The following is an 18,727-nucleotide window of genomic DNA, read 5'->3' as shown; positions in this document are numbered from 1 at the left end:
TCAGGCAGAAAAGATAATTCAGGTTTGGCCTTAATGCATGGTTATCTTTAAACCTTGCGTGCATCTTCCCCACGATGTACTGCCTGCCTTTCCCTATCTCTTCTAGAATGTAGACAGAATTGTATTTTCAGAGTGAAAAATGGGCAAATGGAATGGCTCCAGAGGGATTGGTGCTTAATCCACATACATTTTTGTTTTGTGATCAGTTGAAGTTTCTCAAATGTTAATCTCTGCTTTGTTTTGCTTCATTATTTAATTTTTAAGTATAGGAGGGATGTGTAGTCAGGCAAAAAAAAAATTGCAAAAATAGTAGCTCGTTGGTTTATATAAAATCAATCTTATGACTTCTGCTAATTTGAGCAAATACTGTGCCTAATTAGTATTTAGAAAATCTGGAACTGAGGTTTTTCTCTGCAGCTATTATAGTTTGGGCTCTTTCAACCTACTCTTTTTAAAGAGGTTCTCAGTGAGGCCAAGATGAAATTTTTGTTACATAGTATTTTCCCTTTGAAAAATCTTACAAAAACATGAAACCACCATACCAATTTAAGTGAAATCCTTTGATTTCTCATTTTTTGTGCTGGTACATGTTCCACACTTCCCCAAAGACCAGAAGACATCCAATTTCTCTACATTTTGAGGAATCTAAGAAGCTATCTAGTTAAAAGATTTGTACCATTGTTTTACATTTGAGGTTTGTATTTAAGAAACATAGCTACAAAGTAAACTAAACAGCTGAATGTCTTAAGACTTAGAGCTATTTTAGATTTGCTTAAACATTTCAAAAATTAAATATTATTTTGTACATACTAAAAAGGAAAACACAAGCAAAATAAACTGTTAAGGTGTTTCTAAGATTTTTTTTTTTTCCACATTCTGAGTCCTACTGTCATCTAGTCAACAGGTAGAAAAAAATGTTATCCTATCTCTGAGATGTTAAAAAGTGTTCAAAGGATATGTTTGTTAGAATCCATGCAACACAGCATTCATTTCTTAGGTTCCAGAAATATTAATATGGGCAGCCAGCCATCAAGATATATTAATAATGCCTTATCATTTATAAAATCCTTGCATGTTTGTTGTATCTTTTAGTCCTTATAACATATGTGTGAAGTGGATAGGAATTATGCCTCTTTAGGGATGAGAGAACTGAGCCTTTGAGAACTCATGTAGATTTTTTCAGGGCCACACAGCTAGAAAACAGTAATATTGGAATTGATCTCAGATTTTTACTTTGCTCTGTACCACTTGACCTCCCCTAGTAATTATGAAAAGTAGAGGACCAAATAAAGTTTTTCTTTTAAACAAAGTGCTTTAGTGTAAGAGAATTAAAATTCAAAAGCCAAACTCCGTATTGACTTTGAAATAAATGGGCAAGTAGATGAACTACAGCTATGGGTCTTTTAAAAGCCAGTCATCTGCATTGACAAAGTATTTTCATCATAATCTCTCAATTATTTGAGACGGACCTGGTAAACTGTAGATATATTTTCTTTTTTCAAGTGAGACTCTAGACTATCCTTTATGTTTTCATAGCTCCTGACATCAAGTGCTGTTCACAAGTGGGGTACTGAAATTCATGAAGGAATCTACAACATGTTGATGCTATTAATAGAGCTGGTTGCAGAGAGAATAAAACAAGATCCAATTCCCATTGGTCTCCTGGGTGTGCTTACAATGGTATAGTATTTCTAAAATGAAGTACTTTATGTTTTGATTTTGTTTAAAATACTTGCTGTTCCCTGACTGGTAATTAATAATGAGTCATAATGATTTTATCATTAAGGATATTAGAATACTTTGTCTTTATTTTAAAAGCAGAGCAACTATCTTGTGTTCTCAGTTTGTAGGAAGTACTTTCCTAATTTTAATGGGTTTTTCAACTTACAGAATGATTCAATGCCTTTCCCTTATCTCTTCCTGATTATTCATTCTTAAGTACTTTCATATGGAATGTTCGTGTAGATGCAGTTTGTTTTCTGGCCTTTTCCCCCAACAGGTAACAGCAGCTGCATGAAGATGGGACCCTCATATTTTCCCCTCCTGACTTCTGCCTTCAGTGCCTCTGTTGCTCATCTTGTCCCCAGTAGCCCTAGCACACCTGGGACACTGGCATCACAGTGCCTTGAGTCAGACCTCATCCTGTTACCACCTCCTCTTCCCTCACAGGGAACACTGAACAGGACAGGAGAACAGCAGATTAGTTTTCAGCGCCTCTGCACTAGCTAAGGCGTATGCTTTCTGTGTATCCTTGAAAGATTCCATTAATGAGGGGAGTCCAAGGCTATATTTTTATCTTTTTTTCTCATGCTAATATGTGTTGCTATAGAAATAGATAATAATGTTTCTCTGTTCTCTTTGAATCTAGGCTTTCAATCCTGATAATGAATACCATTTTAAAAACAGAATGAAAGTGTCTCAAAGGAATTGGGCAGAAGTGTTTGGAGAGGGAAATATGTTTGCTGTTTCACCTGTATCGACTTTCCAAAAGGTAAACATAGTTTAGTTTTATATTTTTATAGAAAAATCTATTGAAAAAGTTTTTTTGTGCTATGAAAATGACAGTTTATATGGAAGGATTAAAACAGTCTCAAAAATGACAAATATCCCATCTGGCTTATAAAATCACCTACATTTTTTTTTTCAGATAGTGCATATTTTTCTATAGCTCTTAACTAATATGAAGATTTTATAGGTTTGAAATGCTGTTTAGTGAAATGAGAAATTATCTTTAGTGTCACGTATCAGGTTATCAGAACCCCAATTTAGTTGATGTTCCAGTTTCTTAGATTTCAGAGACTAGAGCATTTGAAATGATTAATAAATGATTCATTGTACCTGTAAAAAATAATCCAGTAGTTAACCTCGTATATAGTTTTTTTTTAAAACTTCATATGCATTAAAACTTTTGCTTTTTCAGGCCTAGAACCAATATATTTTATATTCAAAAGACTACAGTCTGCAAGAACACTATACTCACAAGAATTGCATAATCTAAGCAATTCTTTAGTTAAAACACTGTTTGGTTTGAGAAACAGTTGAAAGAAATTGAGTTTAATCAATAGAAAACTTGTCCACTGCTTTAGTGGAAGCAGAGGTTTAGGTCAACAATTGTTTATTTAACATTTACTATGTGTCTAGCAGTATTCTAAGTTTGAGATATAAGCGTAAGTACACAGTCCTGTCTTAATATAAATAGTAATAATATGTGATTTCTAGCTTGTAGTAGAGTGGAGGAAATATGAAAACAAAAAATGACAGCATGATAAACAGTGGGTAGAATTATAATAACATGTACTATGCATAGAATCCAGGGGAATAAGTGGTTATTTCCACCTTGGGGAGTCAGACAGTTTGCCAGAGAGGAGGAAAGAGCTGAGTGGAAAGGACAATTAATATGTTCTTTGGAATTTAATCCCCACGTCAGCTCTTTTGAGTTGGGTACTATTTTTACCCCCATTTCATGGGTGAGAACTGAAACAGAGGTGAAGTACTTGCCCAATTCCCATACCTAGTTATAGGGAGAACCCACGCAGGCAGCTAGTCAGTGTTCTTTAACCATATGCAGCACTGCCTCCCCAAATGCAAAACCTTCTCTTCAGATGCGTTGTGAGGATCAAGTGACAAATATATATACAAATACTGAATATGGTTCACTATAGTGAGCTCTTGGCAGATGCATTCTCTTCCTTCACTTTACATATGCATCCACTGAGACCCAGAAAGGTGCAGTCTTTGTGTTTCCTCTCATTACCACAAAGGAATTCTCTCTTCTAGATACCCTCTTCTCTTGCCTTCTCAAGCATATACCTCCTTTCTGCTTTCTGTTCTTTCTTTGGTATCCTCAATCTTTTCCTTGCTATTGGATTGTTACCTTTGTATGCAGCGTGATCCGGTATCTCCCATCTTTAAATATTCTGCCTTTAATATCGTATCCCTCTGTAGTTTCAGCATGGTCCTCTCCTCCCCTTCTGAGCCAGACTTCCTCAAGATTCCATGTCCTTTCTTTCAGTTATTCTTTTAGTGATTACCCTAAAATTTTAATTTACTAAGCAAAATCTAAATTTCACCAGTATCTTTTCTCCTTCTTGAGCCATGCATAAAGACCTTAGAATGTTGGATGTGCTCACTCCCCTCTCAAATGATTCATTTCCTCTTCATCTTAATTGTGCATTGTCTTAGTCCCCTCCTATCATTTTTTACCCAGCAAAGTGATAGTGCACTCTATAGAGAATCCTTTAGTAAGGTTCTGTTTGTGGGTAAGGCTTGGTTTTTGATGGCCTGAACTTCCTCATTCCTTGAAGTGTGTATTTTCACTGGGTTCAAAAGTCTAGATGATATTTTTTTTCTCTCAGAATATTAAAGATAACCATTTGACTGTCTTGTGGCTTTGATTATAGCTGTTGAGAAGTTGGCTATTGGTATGACTGTGGTTCTTTTATTAGAAGTCTGTCTGTTCTCCATGGCTGTATTTTGAAATCATTTCTTTCTCTTTTAGTTTGTAAGTTTGACCCCAACATGATTAACCATGGTATTCTTTTTATTTATTTTGCTTCAGATTCATTGGGCTTCCGAATCTAGGGTTAACGTCTTACATCAGTTCTGGAAATTTCTCAGCCTTTATCTTTTAAAATATTGCCTCTTCCCCGTTAGTCTCTCTTCTTCTGAAACTTGATACATGTTAGACTGTCTCAGTCTGTCCTCCATGTCCCTTAACTCCTTTCACATTTTCCGTCTTTTGTCTCCTTATGTTGCAATTGTGATAACTTTTTTCCAGATCTATAGTAGTACAATTCACTGATTTTTTTATTTGTATCTAATCTGCTGTTTAACTTGTTTATTTAAATCTTTAATTTGAGTTATTGAATTTTTCATTTATATAAATTTTGTTTGGTTATTATTTGACTCTCTTTAATTTTTTATTGTCTCATGTTCTTGACTCTTATTTTCAATCCCTAATTTGTTTAATGCTTACTTTATATTCTGTGTTTGATATCCATAGGTCTGATTCTGCTGGCTTTACTCACTTGCTTTGTGTGTGTATGTAGGTGTATAGAAATACGTTTACACTTATTTGTTTGTTCATTTTTCTGTGAACTCATGCTTCTTAGCATTTCATCTAGGAGGGTGGTTTGAGGCCTAAGTTGAAAGTTCTTTCTTCCAAAAAGGATTTACTTTTATTCTTCCAGGTACCTGGAAGCACTCCATTCTGTAACCATTTTAGAATAAATTATCAGCTTAAGGTTTTTCAGGCCATAACGTCAGCATGAATTTGAGCACTAATATGAATATGAGGGCAATTCTGTGGTTATGAATTCTTGGAGAATGTTTTTCTCCCTTTAGGCATCCTTATTTTCCCTTTCTGAAGGTAAATCTATTTCAGTTCATCTGATACCAAGGATGTAGCCCTTTAGTTCTAGCCTTACGTTATAGTACCTTTTGAGTCACCCTGTCCCAACCTGGGCTTTATGTCCCTTTTCTCCCGCAAATGGAAGCTCAAGGTCACCAGGGCTCCACAGCTGCCTGTGGGTGAAGCTGGCTTCAGAGCCTTCCTGCCTGATGGGATCCTGTTTTCTCTGTTTTAAACTTCTGAGCTTTTTTTTTTTTTTTTTTTTTTTTTTGCCAACACAGCCTAGATGTTTTAAAAGATTATATTTTAATGTTTTTATCCAGTAGTATTATTTTCAGCTGGAGAGCCATTTAGGATACCTAGACTGAAGTCTACCAACTTTTCAGGGCATTCCATTCTGCTTTTGTCCGACATCTACTGAAATCATTCTTAAGGCACCAACACCCCTTCATGTTTCCAGATTGGAAAGTAATGTCCCTTGACCCCATCAATAGCACTGGTCACAGTTGCTCCTTCCTTGGAGATGTTTCTTCCATGGCTTTCAGGGCACTCCAGCACCTTATGCTTCTGCCTGCCCCCAAGCCATGTTTCCTCTGTTGACTTCTTCACCTCTATCCAGTTTTGATCTTCAGGGCTTCCTCTCTCTATTCACTATACTTTCTCTAATGGATTTAAATGTCATATTTAGGCCAATGGTCCTCGAGTTCATATCTCTGTGGCTTAAACCTCTTCTCTGAATATATCAGATTTGAAGAGTCAATTATCTCCTTTTAGTTGCCAAAACTTAATATGTCTGAAGTGGAATTTCATTTTGCCTCCCTGGCATTCATTCTCCTTTTCAGTAAGTAACATCACCATCTATCTAGATGCTCATGCCAGAAACATAGGAGTCAGCCAGGATTCATTCCTTGAATAAAGGATAACCAAACCATAAACAAGTCCTTTGATTTAATCTCTAATATGTCTCCAGTTGACCTCTCTCCCCTCCTTCTGCTGCCATCCTACTCCACGCACAGCTGTGAACTATCTGGATACCGCACTGGCCTTCTGACTGGTTGTGTCTGATCATGTCTTATTCTCCCATTCATCCATTCCATTCCATTCTCTACAGAACTGCACGAGTGATCATAAAATATGAAACACTCTTGCTGAAAATACTTCTGTTGCTTTCTTTCTAATCATGTCCTGTAAGTGTCTCCATGATCTACATTTTTTGCCTCTCTGTACAACCTCATCTCTGCCACTCCTGGCTCACCACATCCCAGCTGGGAGAGTTTTTTAAACACAGCAGGCTCTTTTCTGCCATCCCAGGACCTTTGCTATTTTAGCCTCTCTGCCTGGACTGTTCTTTAAACAGCTATATCTATCTCTTCCTCTGCAGATGACATCTTCAGAGAAGTCTTTCATGACCACTACCCCAAGTAGAGGAAGCTCTTATTTTCCTTTTGAGGACTTTTTGCTTTTTTCTTTTGTGAGACTTAGCACAATTTGAATTGTCTTCTGTATATGGTGCTCTACTTGGTTTTGTTGAGCCTGCTAGAATATGAGCTTTGTAAAAACAGGTACATCTCTTCCTAGTCGCTGTTCTATATCTAGTCACTAGAACAGTGAATGCTCAGAAAAGAAAAGGGAGGAGAAGAGAGAGCTTTCCTGAGAGCATTATTTAATGATCTAACTAGGACTAAAACTTTTCATTTCTTGACTACTGAGTTACTCTTTTTATGTTAATAATTAATTTTTTATTTCTAAAATAAAACTTCTTTAGAGAATTTAACTCAAGTCATCCTGTATGTTGGAGAGCTAAACAACTGATCTCAGCTATCCAAAAATGCACAGATGCCCCACATTGTGGCAATTTCATCAAAATACAGACTTACAGACTCCCAAAATTATGTACAGTAACATTAAAGACATATTAGGAAGCATTTGGGAAAAAACTTGGAAAATAGTTTTTATAATTTTATAATATTTCCTCTAACTTTTCATTTATGATAAAAGAAACGTACAGATTCAGGGGAAGCTTTTATATTGCCATCTCAATTTTGGTTTTCTTTTCTCATAGGAGCCTCATGGATGGGTTGTGGATTTGGTGAATAAGGTATACAACTTTTATTAATATTGTCATGTGGCATATTTTCAATTTTCTAATGAGATATCCTAGAGTTTGGTATATTAAGCAAATGGCAACTCCAGATAATAATAAAAAAAAAATGCTTTAAGGACTAGATTTAATAGATTCTTCCTTTTTTTGTATGTATAATACTGGCACGTAAACATCAGCTTTTGGACTTAGTACTATCTTCAGTATGCCACAGGAGCATTAGAAGGATCAATGCAAGGATTCTCTCAAGACCAATATTACAGAGCACAGTGATAGAGTAGAATGTTAGCTTTAGTTCCTTGCTTAAATTATTAATATATAGCATTTTAAAATTAATATGTCTAGTACAATAGGATGACTGCAGTCAATAATAATTGTATATTTTTAAATAACTTAATATAATTGGATTGTTCATAACTCAGAGAATAAACCCTTGAGGGGATGGATACCTCATTCTCTATGATGTGCTTATTTCACATTGCCTTTCTATATCAGAGCATCTCATGTGCCCCATAAACATGTATACCTCCTATGTACCAATAAAAAATTTTCAAAATTAAAAAATTAAAAAATTAAATTAATATGTGCCCTTTTTCTTCGCAGTTTGGAGAATTAGGTGGATTTGCAGCAATCCAAGCCAAGCTCCATTCAGAAGATATAGAACTTGGGGTAAGTTAAGCCACTGTTATACCCAGTGTGGAAGTTTACTTCTTTGAGTTGGTGTACAGCCATAGGACAGGGTCTGGACATGCCAAGTTAAAAGTTAAATTAAAGGCTCATCTTTAGAGGAGAGATTCCATGGTCTTGATAACCAAAGAAATGAAATGTTTACTCCTAATTATAACCAAATTGCCATGTAGAGTTTTTTTTTCTCATTATTTTTTCTTTACCTATGGTATTTTTCTCTTAATCTGTAATGGTTACATGAAATTATCTTACTGTTTAAAGTTGGTTGCTATATGTGGCAAGTATATATATGCGTAACAATTTTATGGCTCAGTTAAATGATTATATAAAATCAGAATTTACTTCATAGTCTCATGTTTAGTAAGTTTTTTGGTGTTACAAAAACTTTTAGATAACAGATGGCTATAACATGGGCGCTTAGATTCATCCATCAGGTGCAGTGTTTGTTTCAACTTCATTTTCTCAAAACATAGAACCTCATAGTAAGGGGAATAACTGATCTTTAATTTTTCAGATACTATGAACCTGTTTGTTGCTGAGAGCACTTTATTCTTTTCTCGAATGACTTAATCATTCAATTAAAAATTATCACATACTTGGCATGAATAAGACACTGTGCTATCTGCTGTAATTTCATCAGTGCAGAAAATAATATACCTAAGTGTTAAAGATTGTGCTTACAGTTGCAGTTATTTCTGTGAAACCATGACTAATTGATTCCTTTGGTCCCTCTCTGGATGAAGGAAATAGCAACGGTCAAGGAGAGAGACTGATGGTGTAGTAATAGATTGACCCTTTCTTGCCACCCAGTGTGTAGCCTGAAGATCAGATGTCTGCCAGATTACAGACACCGATGCAGAAGCCTCCTCTTGCTTCCCTGGGAGTTAACTAGGTTGTTGAACTGTCCTTGTGATCCCCATTGATTAGATCAAGTAGGTTGGAAATGACTTTATTGCCTTGGAAGACAGTATGTAACAACTTAAAAAGCAAAACCAAAGCAAAACCTCTTCAGATCCAGGGTTTAAAAAAAAAAAAAATACAGAGCACTCCTAAATTTCTACCCTCCTTGGATGAAAATTGGCTGAGGATAGAAAGATGGGAATCTGGGCTTAGCCCTCATTATTATCAAATGTGATGAGGTTAAAGAGTCTTGCAAGATCTTTCCTTAAGGTCAGACCATTTTTCAGAACAATTGTGTTGTCTGCTGTACTTGACCCAGAATTGTATTGTTTAGGTTGTATTGAGGGGATGATAACACTCAGGTATTGGAGAGATTCCAAAGGTTGGGACTCTTTTAGGAAACAGGTATAATTAAAATTCACAAGTTCTGGATTTCTGACCCGTTAAGCTGGCGGTGTCCCAGAATAAATTTAGGCCATATTATTAAGTCTGAGTACAACTTTGGAATTTAGAAATACTGGGCAAAAAAATACCACTCGCAATCCCACCAGTTAAAAACACCTGTACAAAACAAGAAATGAATGTTGTTGCTCATCCTTCCTCCTGATCCCCACACATACCTACTTCCTAGGTAACAGTTTAATACATGCCTTTCTGGCTTTTCCCTAAATTTATATAAATCTGTGCATGTTCTTTCTCTCTCTCTCTCTCTCTTTTTTTCTCCTAAACCCAAATTATCAAGCTATACCTAGTTGTATATTTTCATTTAACATAATATCATGGTCATCTTTCCAGGTTAGTACTATCAGTGTTTTTAATGACTGCAAGTGGTATATTTCTGCAAATGGTGGACCATGTTGCATACAATTATTCATGGGCATTGGATTATTTCTATGTTTTTGCTGTTATAGAGAGTGTTCCTTATAAATAAATCTTTATGTACATGCAACTATTTCTGAAAGATTAATTCCTAGAGAGAGATTTCTAAGTTAAAGATCACAGTCATTCCTTGGTATACGGGGGTATTGGTATCAGGATTCTGGGTATACCAGAATCCTTGTATACTCAAATACTGCAGTCAGCCCCACAGAACTTCTCTATATGAAAAGTCAGCCTTCATAGATGCAGGTTTTGCATCCCGGGAATAGTGTATTTTCAGTCTTTCTTTGGTTCAAAAACTCTGCATGTAAGTGAACCCATGCAGTTCAAGCCTGTTTGTTCAAGGGTCAACTGTATATTTGTTTTAAAATTATAATTGACAGTGCTAAATGTCTTTCTAAAAAGGTTTTGCCCATCTGTACTCCCACAAACCCATTTTAATAGTCTCATTAGTGCTAAATATTTTCAATTTTCAGTTTTCCAGTATGATGGACCAAAAAAAGTTATTATTTAATATGTAATACTCTGATTTCTTAATGAACTTGAGTATTTTGTCATATGATTATTGGTTGGTTGTATTTCTTCTATGAATTGACCTAGTTTATTTTGGTTTCTTTTGGGTGACTTGCTTTATTTTTAGGAATTATTTTTATATTAAACTTATCAATGCTGTATCTGTTTTGCATGTTTGTATATCTTTTCTCCTAGTATTTTGCTGCTTTTCATTTTTATTGATGGTGGCTTTTGCTATATTGAAGTTTCAATCTTTTATGCAGTCGAATTTTTCCTTAATGGCTTACAAGTTTTTTAACTTGCTTAAGTAATGTTCTCCCACCTGAAGTTTATAAAAATATATATTTTATACCTTCATATTTTAATTTTTTTAACTGAGTTCTTGAATTCACTTAGAATTTATTTTTAAATAAATAATTTTCTATTTATATAAATTTGAAAATTATACATTTTTATATGTATATAAGTATTTTTATATAAATAAATTCTAAGTGAATTCAATTTTATTTTCTTCCAAATAGGTAACCAATGGTTGTTAGATCCTCTACTGAGTAATCTCTCTTTTCCTTATTATTTGTATTTGCTGGCTTAATAATATATTAGAGGCCCATGTGCCAATGCATTTGTTTCTGGACCTCTGTTCCAGTAATTTGTTTATTCATTCATTCTTTGGTTCATTTCTGTACTGTTGCAACATTGTTTTCTTTACTGGTAGTGCCACTTCTGCCCAGTATCATTCTTTTCTAACATTTTTTTTTATTGTTCCCATATTTTTAATCTTCTAGATATAGTGAACCTGTCAGGTTCTCTTGCAGAAAATTCCACTGAGATCATGTTTGGAATTGCATTAAATTTATAGGTCAATGTGTAGAGAATTGATGTTTTTACAATACTCATCTTTTTCATTTAGCAGCATTATATCTCCCCATTTATTTGCGCTTCTTTAATTTAGTTCAGTAAAGTTTTATAATTTTCTTCAAGTAAGCCTTCAGTGTTTTTGGTTTAAGGAGTATTTCACTCCTCAACTATTCTTTCCTTTTTAAAAAAAAAAAGTTTAGTGTTCTACAATATAACTTTCAAATCATTTTATCTAATTCTCCAAAGAAGTTTTATTGACATATTCTGATATAAATTACGTTAAATTTCTATAATAATTTAAATGGATTGACATCTTTATATCAGTTCTTTCTATCCAGGAGTTTCATTTCTCTAGTCTTTTATTCATGATTTGATCAAATCACGATTTAAATTTTTCTCTGATATGTGAAAAGGGATTTGTTTAATTTTGACAGGAAAAAAAATCCTCTCATTTGTAATTCTAATCTTCACTGTCTTTTTCCAGGCTGTCTCAGCATTGATTCAACCCTTAGGAGTGTGTGCAGAGTACCTCAATTCCTCTGTGGTACAGGTAGGATTAAACCATTTCACGTTACTTCATATGATTGAAGACATGCAAGCAGTAATAACTTCCTTTTATCAGGTTATTCAGAATGGTCTTTAATCCAGAGTGTCTCCTTTTTTTGCATTAGCTATCCTTTTAATAAAAATGCCATCAGATAATAAAAATTATTGAATAATTTGAAGTATAGGAAACCTAACATTTGAGAAGGCTGTTTACCTTTTCAGTTTATCATTTTATCAAATATAATTTTTATTTATTTTTCATTTTCTTATCTATAAAGTAGGCAGCATATCCTTATTTGCTTCACAGGATTATTTAAGGAATCAATGCCATTATGTATTAAATCAGATTAGTATTTATGTATTAAATCGGCTAGGCTCACTTACTGGCTCACTTTTGAATATCAGCTTAACAGCACATCTTGTCTGATTTCCTGCCTCGGTAGGATTTTAAGTCAGCAGGTCATAGAACAGTCAAGCTGGGAGTGTTGCGTTTTCTAATACTAAAAGCCTATTCTACTATCTTGTTTCCTTTGCATTTCAGTTAACAAGTTTTACTGAACAAAATGTCACATTAAAATACTTCTATTTATTTATTTATTTTTATAAATAAGTCAGTGGACCTTGTAACTTTTTTAGAGCTTTTAAAAAATCACCATAAGTGGTTTTGAAAGCATAGTGTCCTTTGGAGCAGTATTTTTAAATGCACTATTCCTTCTTTCCAATGTCACATTTACTTAGGGCCACTTTAATAAGGGAGATGGGATTTTTTTTTTTAGTAGGTTCTGGAAATCTCTGTTGTTTCTTTTTCATTTTCTTTTTCTTTTTTTTGAGACAGCGTCTCACTCTGTCATCCAGGCCAGAGTGCAGTGGCACAATCTCAGCTCTCTACAACCTCTGCCTCCCCAGTTCAAGCGATTCTCCTGCCTCAGCCTCCCAAGTAGCTGCGACTACAGGCACAAGCGACCATGCCCAGTTAAATTTTGTATTTTTAGTAGAGATGGGGTTTCACCATGCTAGCCAGGCTAGTCTCAAACTCCTGACCTCGTGATCTAGCTGCCTTGGCCTCCCAAAGTGCTGGGATTACAAGCGTGAGCCACTGTGCCTGGCCAATTTCTGTTATTTCTAAATGTTAAATGTTTTCTTTAGATGTCAAGGTAATACTGCAAGAGTTTTAGGTGACATAGGATAGTTGTTTATATATTTCTTCATTCCGTATATTAAACTCCTTAGAAACAGCTAATGCTCCTTCAGTTTATTAAGCATATAGATATAGTCATTAATTTCATAGCTGAAATACTAAGACATAAAGAGGCAAAGTGATTGGACTTTGTAATATTTTAATAATAAACATTGATAATTTAATATTGAGGGTCTGATTGGGTTTTAAATGCATGCTCTTTACTCATGCCTTGCTCTGTGGAAGAGAATTTAGCATAAATATCCCAGCTGCTAACTAATGTTAAGGTCTTTAGAAATTGTAGGTTTTATATATATAAACAGAATGTACTTTAAAAAGAACAAGAAGTGTATGAATTCCCAACCAAGCACTTCTGTCTTCATCTTTAATTATGTCAAACCATTCAAAATTAAATTCATTCAGCAATTAATTTATACCATAATACATGTTACTTACATAACAGTTGACTCTACCACTTGCTACTTGTATGACTTCAGAAGACTCTTATTTAACTTGTATGCCTCAATTTTTCTCATTTGTAGAATAGCCGTAATCATAATAGCTATCTCAAGAGTTGCAGTAAGGATTAAACAGGGCATAGCACATGCTTTAAAGAAAATTGTGATTCTCAACCATAACAGCTCTCTCTCCTTCCTGTACAATTGGCATAAGTGTAAATGAAGAAATTCTTCTGGATAAGTGCCTGATGTCATTTTAGCTCATTGCTAATCTATTCTTGGCTTTAACAGCCAAATATTGTTTATCTTCTTTCTTCATCAGCTACGTTTTAAATATTTTCTTACTTATATGGAAGTGATAATTTAGATGTATTCATGGCTAATATTTTACCATTCTCACATACTCTTTAGAGTTAGTTATCTGGTTGTGCTACCATTACCATTCTGGAGCAATGTATTGTATGAATTTCATCTATAGGCCTCATTCACATCAGTAAGCCAAAGTAATTCATATGACAGCATATTTTTCATGGTCTGTGTTTATATTCATTTTTAAAAATTAAACAAAATATTTATTATAAAAACAATTTATTCTCATGCTTAGTGTTTTAAAAGTTAGACTGTGTATCTTGAGTCACTCTTCAAAATTACCTTTGTAAGATACTTTTATAAGATATTAAAGAAGCTGAGGCACCTCAAATTAAGTAGAGTCAGTTAAAGGTTTATTTGACAGTATTAGATAGTTAGTGCTGCCCTAATACAAAAATTTTTATCTTTTCATTGCACCCTCTTCTTTGGAAATTGTAGATGAAGAAGCACTATCTCTCTCTACTTTGGGGACAGCTTTGAGTGTTCTTAATAACTAGCATTTTATTTCTGCAGCCCATGCTAGACCCAGTCATTCTTACCACAATCCAGGATGTACGGAGCGTGGAAGAGAAAGACCTCAAAGACAAGGTAAACGCTCTCTCCAGCCAGATAGGCCCTAGTGCCAGTAGTTCACAGCAGAGCCAAGACTTGGCAGGGTTCACACACCATGCTGTTTGGATTCTGGTCACATGCATTCACATCAAATTAACTTTACATTTTCTAATTAAAAAGTGCTGTTTCTGAAGCATCAGTGATAGTCATTACCTCAGTCAATAGAGTTAATATAGTGTTCTTAGTAAGTGATACCATTCAGAATTTTACTAACATGATGTTGATAGTATCACAATTGGCATAGAGGAAGCTTTAAAAATAATACAGGATTAAAACTTACCGGCCGGGCGCAGTGGCTCAAGCCTGTAATCCCAGCACTTTGGGAGGCCGAGGCGGGTGGATCACGAGGTCAAGAGATCGAGACCATCCTGGTCAACATGGTGAAACCCCGTCTCTACTAAAAATACAAAAAATTAGCTGGGCATGGTGGCGTGTGCCTGTAATCCCAGCTACTCAGGAGGCTGAGGCAGGAGAATTGCCTGAACCCAGGAGGCGGAGGTTGCGGTGAGCCGAGATCGCGCCATTGCACTACAGCCTGGGCAACAAGAGCGAAACTCCGTCTCAAAAAAAAAAAAACTTACCTAGAGTTGTTTAAAGCAATTTTGCCACTTAAATTTAACATGATTTATTTTGTATACCCTAATTTGTTCACAGGACCATTCCCTTTCCCGTGTGCTAACTTTTGTTTCTAAGCAAAATGAAGTTAATTGGCCTTGTAGAATATCAGATAGCGACAGACTGTTGTTACCCTATGTTCTTGTGTATGTTATAAGAATTGGGATAAAAATGTCTTTACAGTTCCTTTTTTGTTTTTTGTTTTTATTAAATAAAAGAGATTGGTTAGCATCCCTGAGCTGTTGTCTGCCATTAAGTTACTTTGCATGCGCTTCCAACCGGATCTGGTGACAATTGTGGATGACCTTCGACTAGACATTCTGCTACGCATGCTGAAATCACCACATTTTAGTGCTAAAATGAATTCTCTCAAAGAAGTAAGTTTTGCATTCGTTTCTATAAGACCTAATGTACAGCTACTTAGGTCTACCAAAGGTTGTGCTTGTTAATATAAAAATGGGAAATATGAATGATTTATTATAGTCATATAAAAAGACGATATGTATAAAATGTTGTCTTTTATATAATTGTTAGTAAAGACATCTTCTGTGTTACTTTCAAAATTTACATCTGAAATATTTACAGTATTTAGTGTTTTTGTGAAATTTCCTAGAATATAATCCCTTAGAATATACAGTTTGAGATTCACTTTTGCTCTAAGAGTACAGTTCATTTTGTTTTATTTCAGATGTAAGTTTACTTAAACCAAATCTTGTAACTGGGGTTGAGACAAAAACAAACTGACTGCAACAGTGTTGGTCGAGATGAAATAATGGAAATAATTTTCTGTAGCTTCCTGAACTTAAATCCACAGAAACAGTGCAGTTGGTTTTGGTGTGTGACACATGGAGCCCATGCAGTTCAGTTAAAATTCAGTTATTTTTCCTTCAGTTTTGTATAGTTAGGATTCGTGGTACCAGTGAAAGAAACTCATCTTGAACCATTTTAGGACAAAAGAGGAGTTTATTGAAAAGAGGCTGGGTTATTTCACATGAATGAAGGATTGAATAGCCAGACCAAGAAAGGGCGGGCACATGTGGGCAACAGAACAACTAGAATTTGAGATCCACCCACTGTCAGGACTCTGTCCAAGTGTCATCCGTGCTTTTCTTCGTATCTTGGCCTTGCTCCCTCTCTGCCTACAGTTCAACATTTTTCATATGGTAGAGATCAAGACAATGAATAGATCCCATGTTTCACATCCTGCAGTTCCCATCACCAGTGAGAGACTGACTCTTTCTGTATATGAAGTGTCTTCCGGACACTTGTGTGTACTTTCCACATAGTGCTCTGATTGAGGTCTGGGTTAAATGTTCATCCCTGAGTAATTAGCAGTGGTCCAGGGAATGAGAGCTGTAAGAATGACTCCATGTTCTTTTTTTTTTTTTTTGAGACGGAGTTTTGCTCTTATTACCCAGGCTGGAGTGCAATGGTGTGATCTCGGCTCACCGCAACCTCCGCCTCCTGGGTTCAAGCAATTCTCCTGCCTCAGCCTCCTGAGTAGGTAGCTGGGATTACAGGCACGTGCCACCATGCCCAGCTAATGTTTTGTATTTTTAGTAGAGACGGGGTTTCACCATGTTGACCAGGATGGTCTCGATCTCTTGACCTCGTGATCCACCACCTCGGCCTCCCAAAGTGCTGGGATTACAGGCTTGAGCCGTCGCTCCTGGCGTTTTTTGTTGTTGTTGTTGTTGTTGTTGTTTTGAGATGGAGTCTTACTCTGTCATCCAGGCTGGAGTGCAATGGCACAATCCCTGCTCACTGCAACTGTTACCTCCCGGGTTCAAGCAGTTCTCCTGCCTTAACCTCCCAAGTAGCTGGGATTACAGGTGCCCACCACCCCACCCAGCTAATTTTTTGTGTTTTTAGTAGGGACAGGTTGCTCTATGTTGGCCAGGCTGGTCTCAAACTCCAGGGTTTCTCTATGTTGGCCAGGCTGCTCTCAGACTCCGGGGTTTCTCTGTGTTGGCCAGGCTGGTCTCAAACTCCTGACCTCAAGTGGTCCACCCACTGTGGCCTCCCGAAGTGCTGGGATTACAGGTGTGAGCCACTGTGCCCTGGCCCTCCATGTTCTTTTTAAAGTGACATCACAAATGGTAACTTCTTTTAACTGGCCTTTGGTACATTTAGGCTAATTATCAAAGCATATTGTAACATTATAAAAATTATGTATATATGAATATTTGATAATGTATGTTAGATTCAGTCACAATAATCTTGTCTTTTTAGGTAACCAAACTAATAGAAGATAGCACTTTATCCAAATCTGTGAAGAATGCTATAGATACAGACAGATTATTAGATTGGCTAGTTGAAAACTCAGTTCTGTCAATTGCACTGGAAGGTAAGTTGCTTTCAAAAAAATGAAAATTACCTAACATAATTTAAGTAATATGTCTTTGTATTAAAAAGTATGCAAAATTGTTGCTTTGACTGTTTTTCCTTTTAAATGATCTTATAGCAAGTTACTGTTGTTTTAAATTAATATAATTCTAGAGAGTCAGTGTTCACTGTATCTGACTTTCTCTCTCTCATGTTTTCCTCAATTAGGCAACATAGACCAAGCACAATACTGTGACCGTATAAAGGGAATTATTGAACTCTTGGGCAGTAAATTATCATTAGATGAGCTCACTAAAATTTGGAAGATACAGGTAGGTTGATCAGAATTATTTTTGCCTTTTCTTAATGGTTTTGGACTACAGAAGAGGGAGGGGTGTGGTGAATGGGCAGGGAAACAGAACCTTTATCTTGCTTTAAACAAAGCAGCTAATCCACTTTACAGTTTCAGGTTTTTGTTAAGATTGTATATTTGGAAACAATTCCACTCACCACAAGAAGTTTCAAACTGCTGATCTAGTCTGGTCTTCTCAGTTTTTAAATTAAAAAATGAAAAGGTTATATAGCAGTTAGTAGCAGAGCTAGGAATAGGTGTGTGTCTTTGTTTATCAGTCTAGTGTTCTTTTGATTATGTTGTTTATTTTTGTTAATATTTTTTCCCCATTTAGTCCCTATTAAATAAGGATGATAGATAAGTTTGTAGATCTCATCTTACTAGGACTGTCAAGAGGTATGACAGAATCCAACACAGTCTTCAGTTTCTTTTTTCTTCACTTGGGTCATAGTCCATTTTGCTGGTTTTCCTAACTTTCCTGGCATTCCTTTCTGTGTCCCCTTTACTAACTTACTCTCTTCTACTTTGACTTTGGTTTTTTTTCCATGCCTTAGATCAGGCGTCCCCAGACTTTTTACACAGGGGGCCAGTTCACTGTCCCTCAGACCATTGGAGGGCTGCCACATACTGTGCTCCTCTCACTGACCACCAATGAAAGAGGTGCCCCTTCCTGAAGTGCGGCGGGGGGCCGGATAAATGGCCTCAGGGGGCCACATGTGGCCCACGGGCCGTAGTTTGGGGACGCCTGCCTTAGATCTTAGCCCCTTTCTCACTGCATTAGCTTTCATAAGTCAGTTGCAGGAACTCCTATGACTTTGACAACATTTGTATGCTGTTGACTCTATGAATTATATCTCTAATTCGGGTGTCTTCTTGGAGCTTCAGTGCAATATATCTAAATATGTAACACACGTTCACATGTGTAATGCATTGGCATCTCAAATTCATTATTTCCAAACCTAATCATTCTCCAGTCTATTTCATT

The 18,727-nt window shown here is 35.8% G+C and overlaps 1 protein-coding gene across 3 annotated transcripts in view; it reads left to right on the top strand.

The window, feature by feature from the left end:
* The window catches only part of USP24 (ubiquitin specific peptidase 24), a 160,402-nt gene that overhangs the window by 51,848 nt on the left and 89,827 nt on the right, over window positions 1–18,727 (top strand). For all 3 annotated transcript variants that reach the window (XM_010350843.3, XM_039473839.2, XM_074380874.1), the window contains exons 4-12: window positions 1,537–1,680; window positions 2,369–2,491; window positions 7,413–7,448; window positions 8,055–8,120; window positions 11,773–11,838; window positions 14,352–14,426; window positions 15,284–15,442; window positions 17,298–17,412; window positions 17,619–17,722. In XM_010350843.3, coding sequence (XP_010349145.2) covers window positions 1,537–1,680; window positions 2,369–2,491; window positions 7,413–7,448; window positions 8,055–8,120; window positions 11,773–11,838; window positions 14,352–14,426; window positions 15,284–15,442; window positions 17,298–17,412; window positions 17,619–17,722 — 888 coding nt within the window. The remainder of the gene's footprint in view (window positions 1–1,536; window positions 1,681–2,368; window positions 2,492–7,412; window positions 7,449–8,054; window positions 8,121–11,772; window positions 11,839–14,351; window positions 14,427–15,283; window positions 15,443–17,297; window positions 17,413–17,618; window positions 17,723–18,727) is intronic.

The sequence above is a fragment of the Saimiri boliviensis genome, chromosome 11 (genome assembly GCF_048565385.1).
Source record: "Saimiri boliviensis isolate mSaiBol1 chromosome 11, mSaiBol1.pri, whole genome shotgun sequence".
NCBI lineage: Eukaryota > Metazoa > Chordata > Mammalia > Primates > Cebidae > Saimiri > Saimiri boliviensis.
Note: the sequence above shows the minus strand (reverse complement) of the source record. Positions and strands in the feature narration are given on the sequence as shown.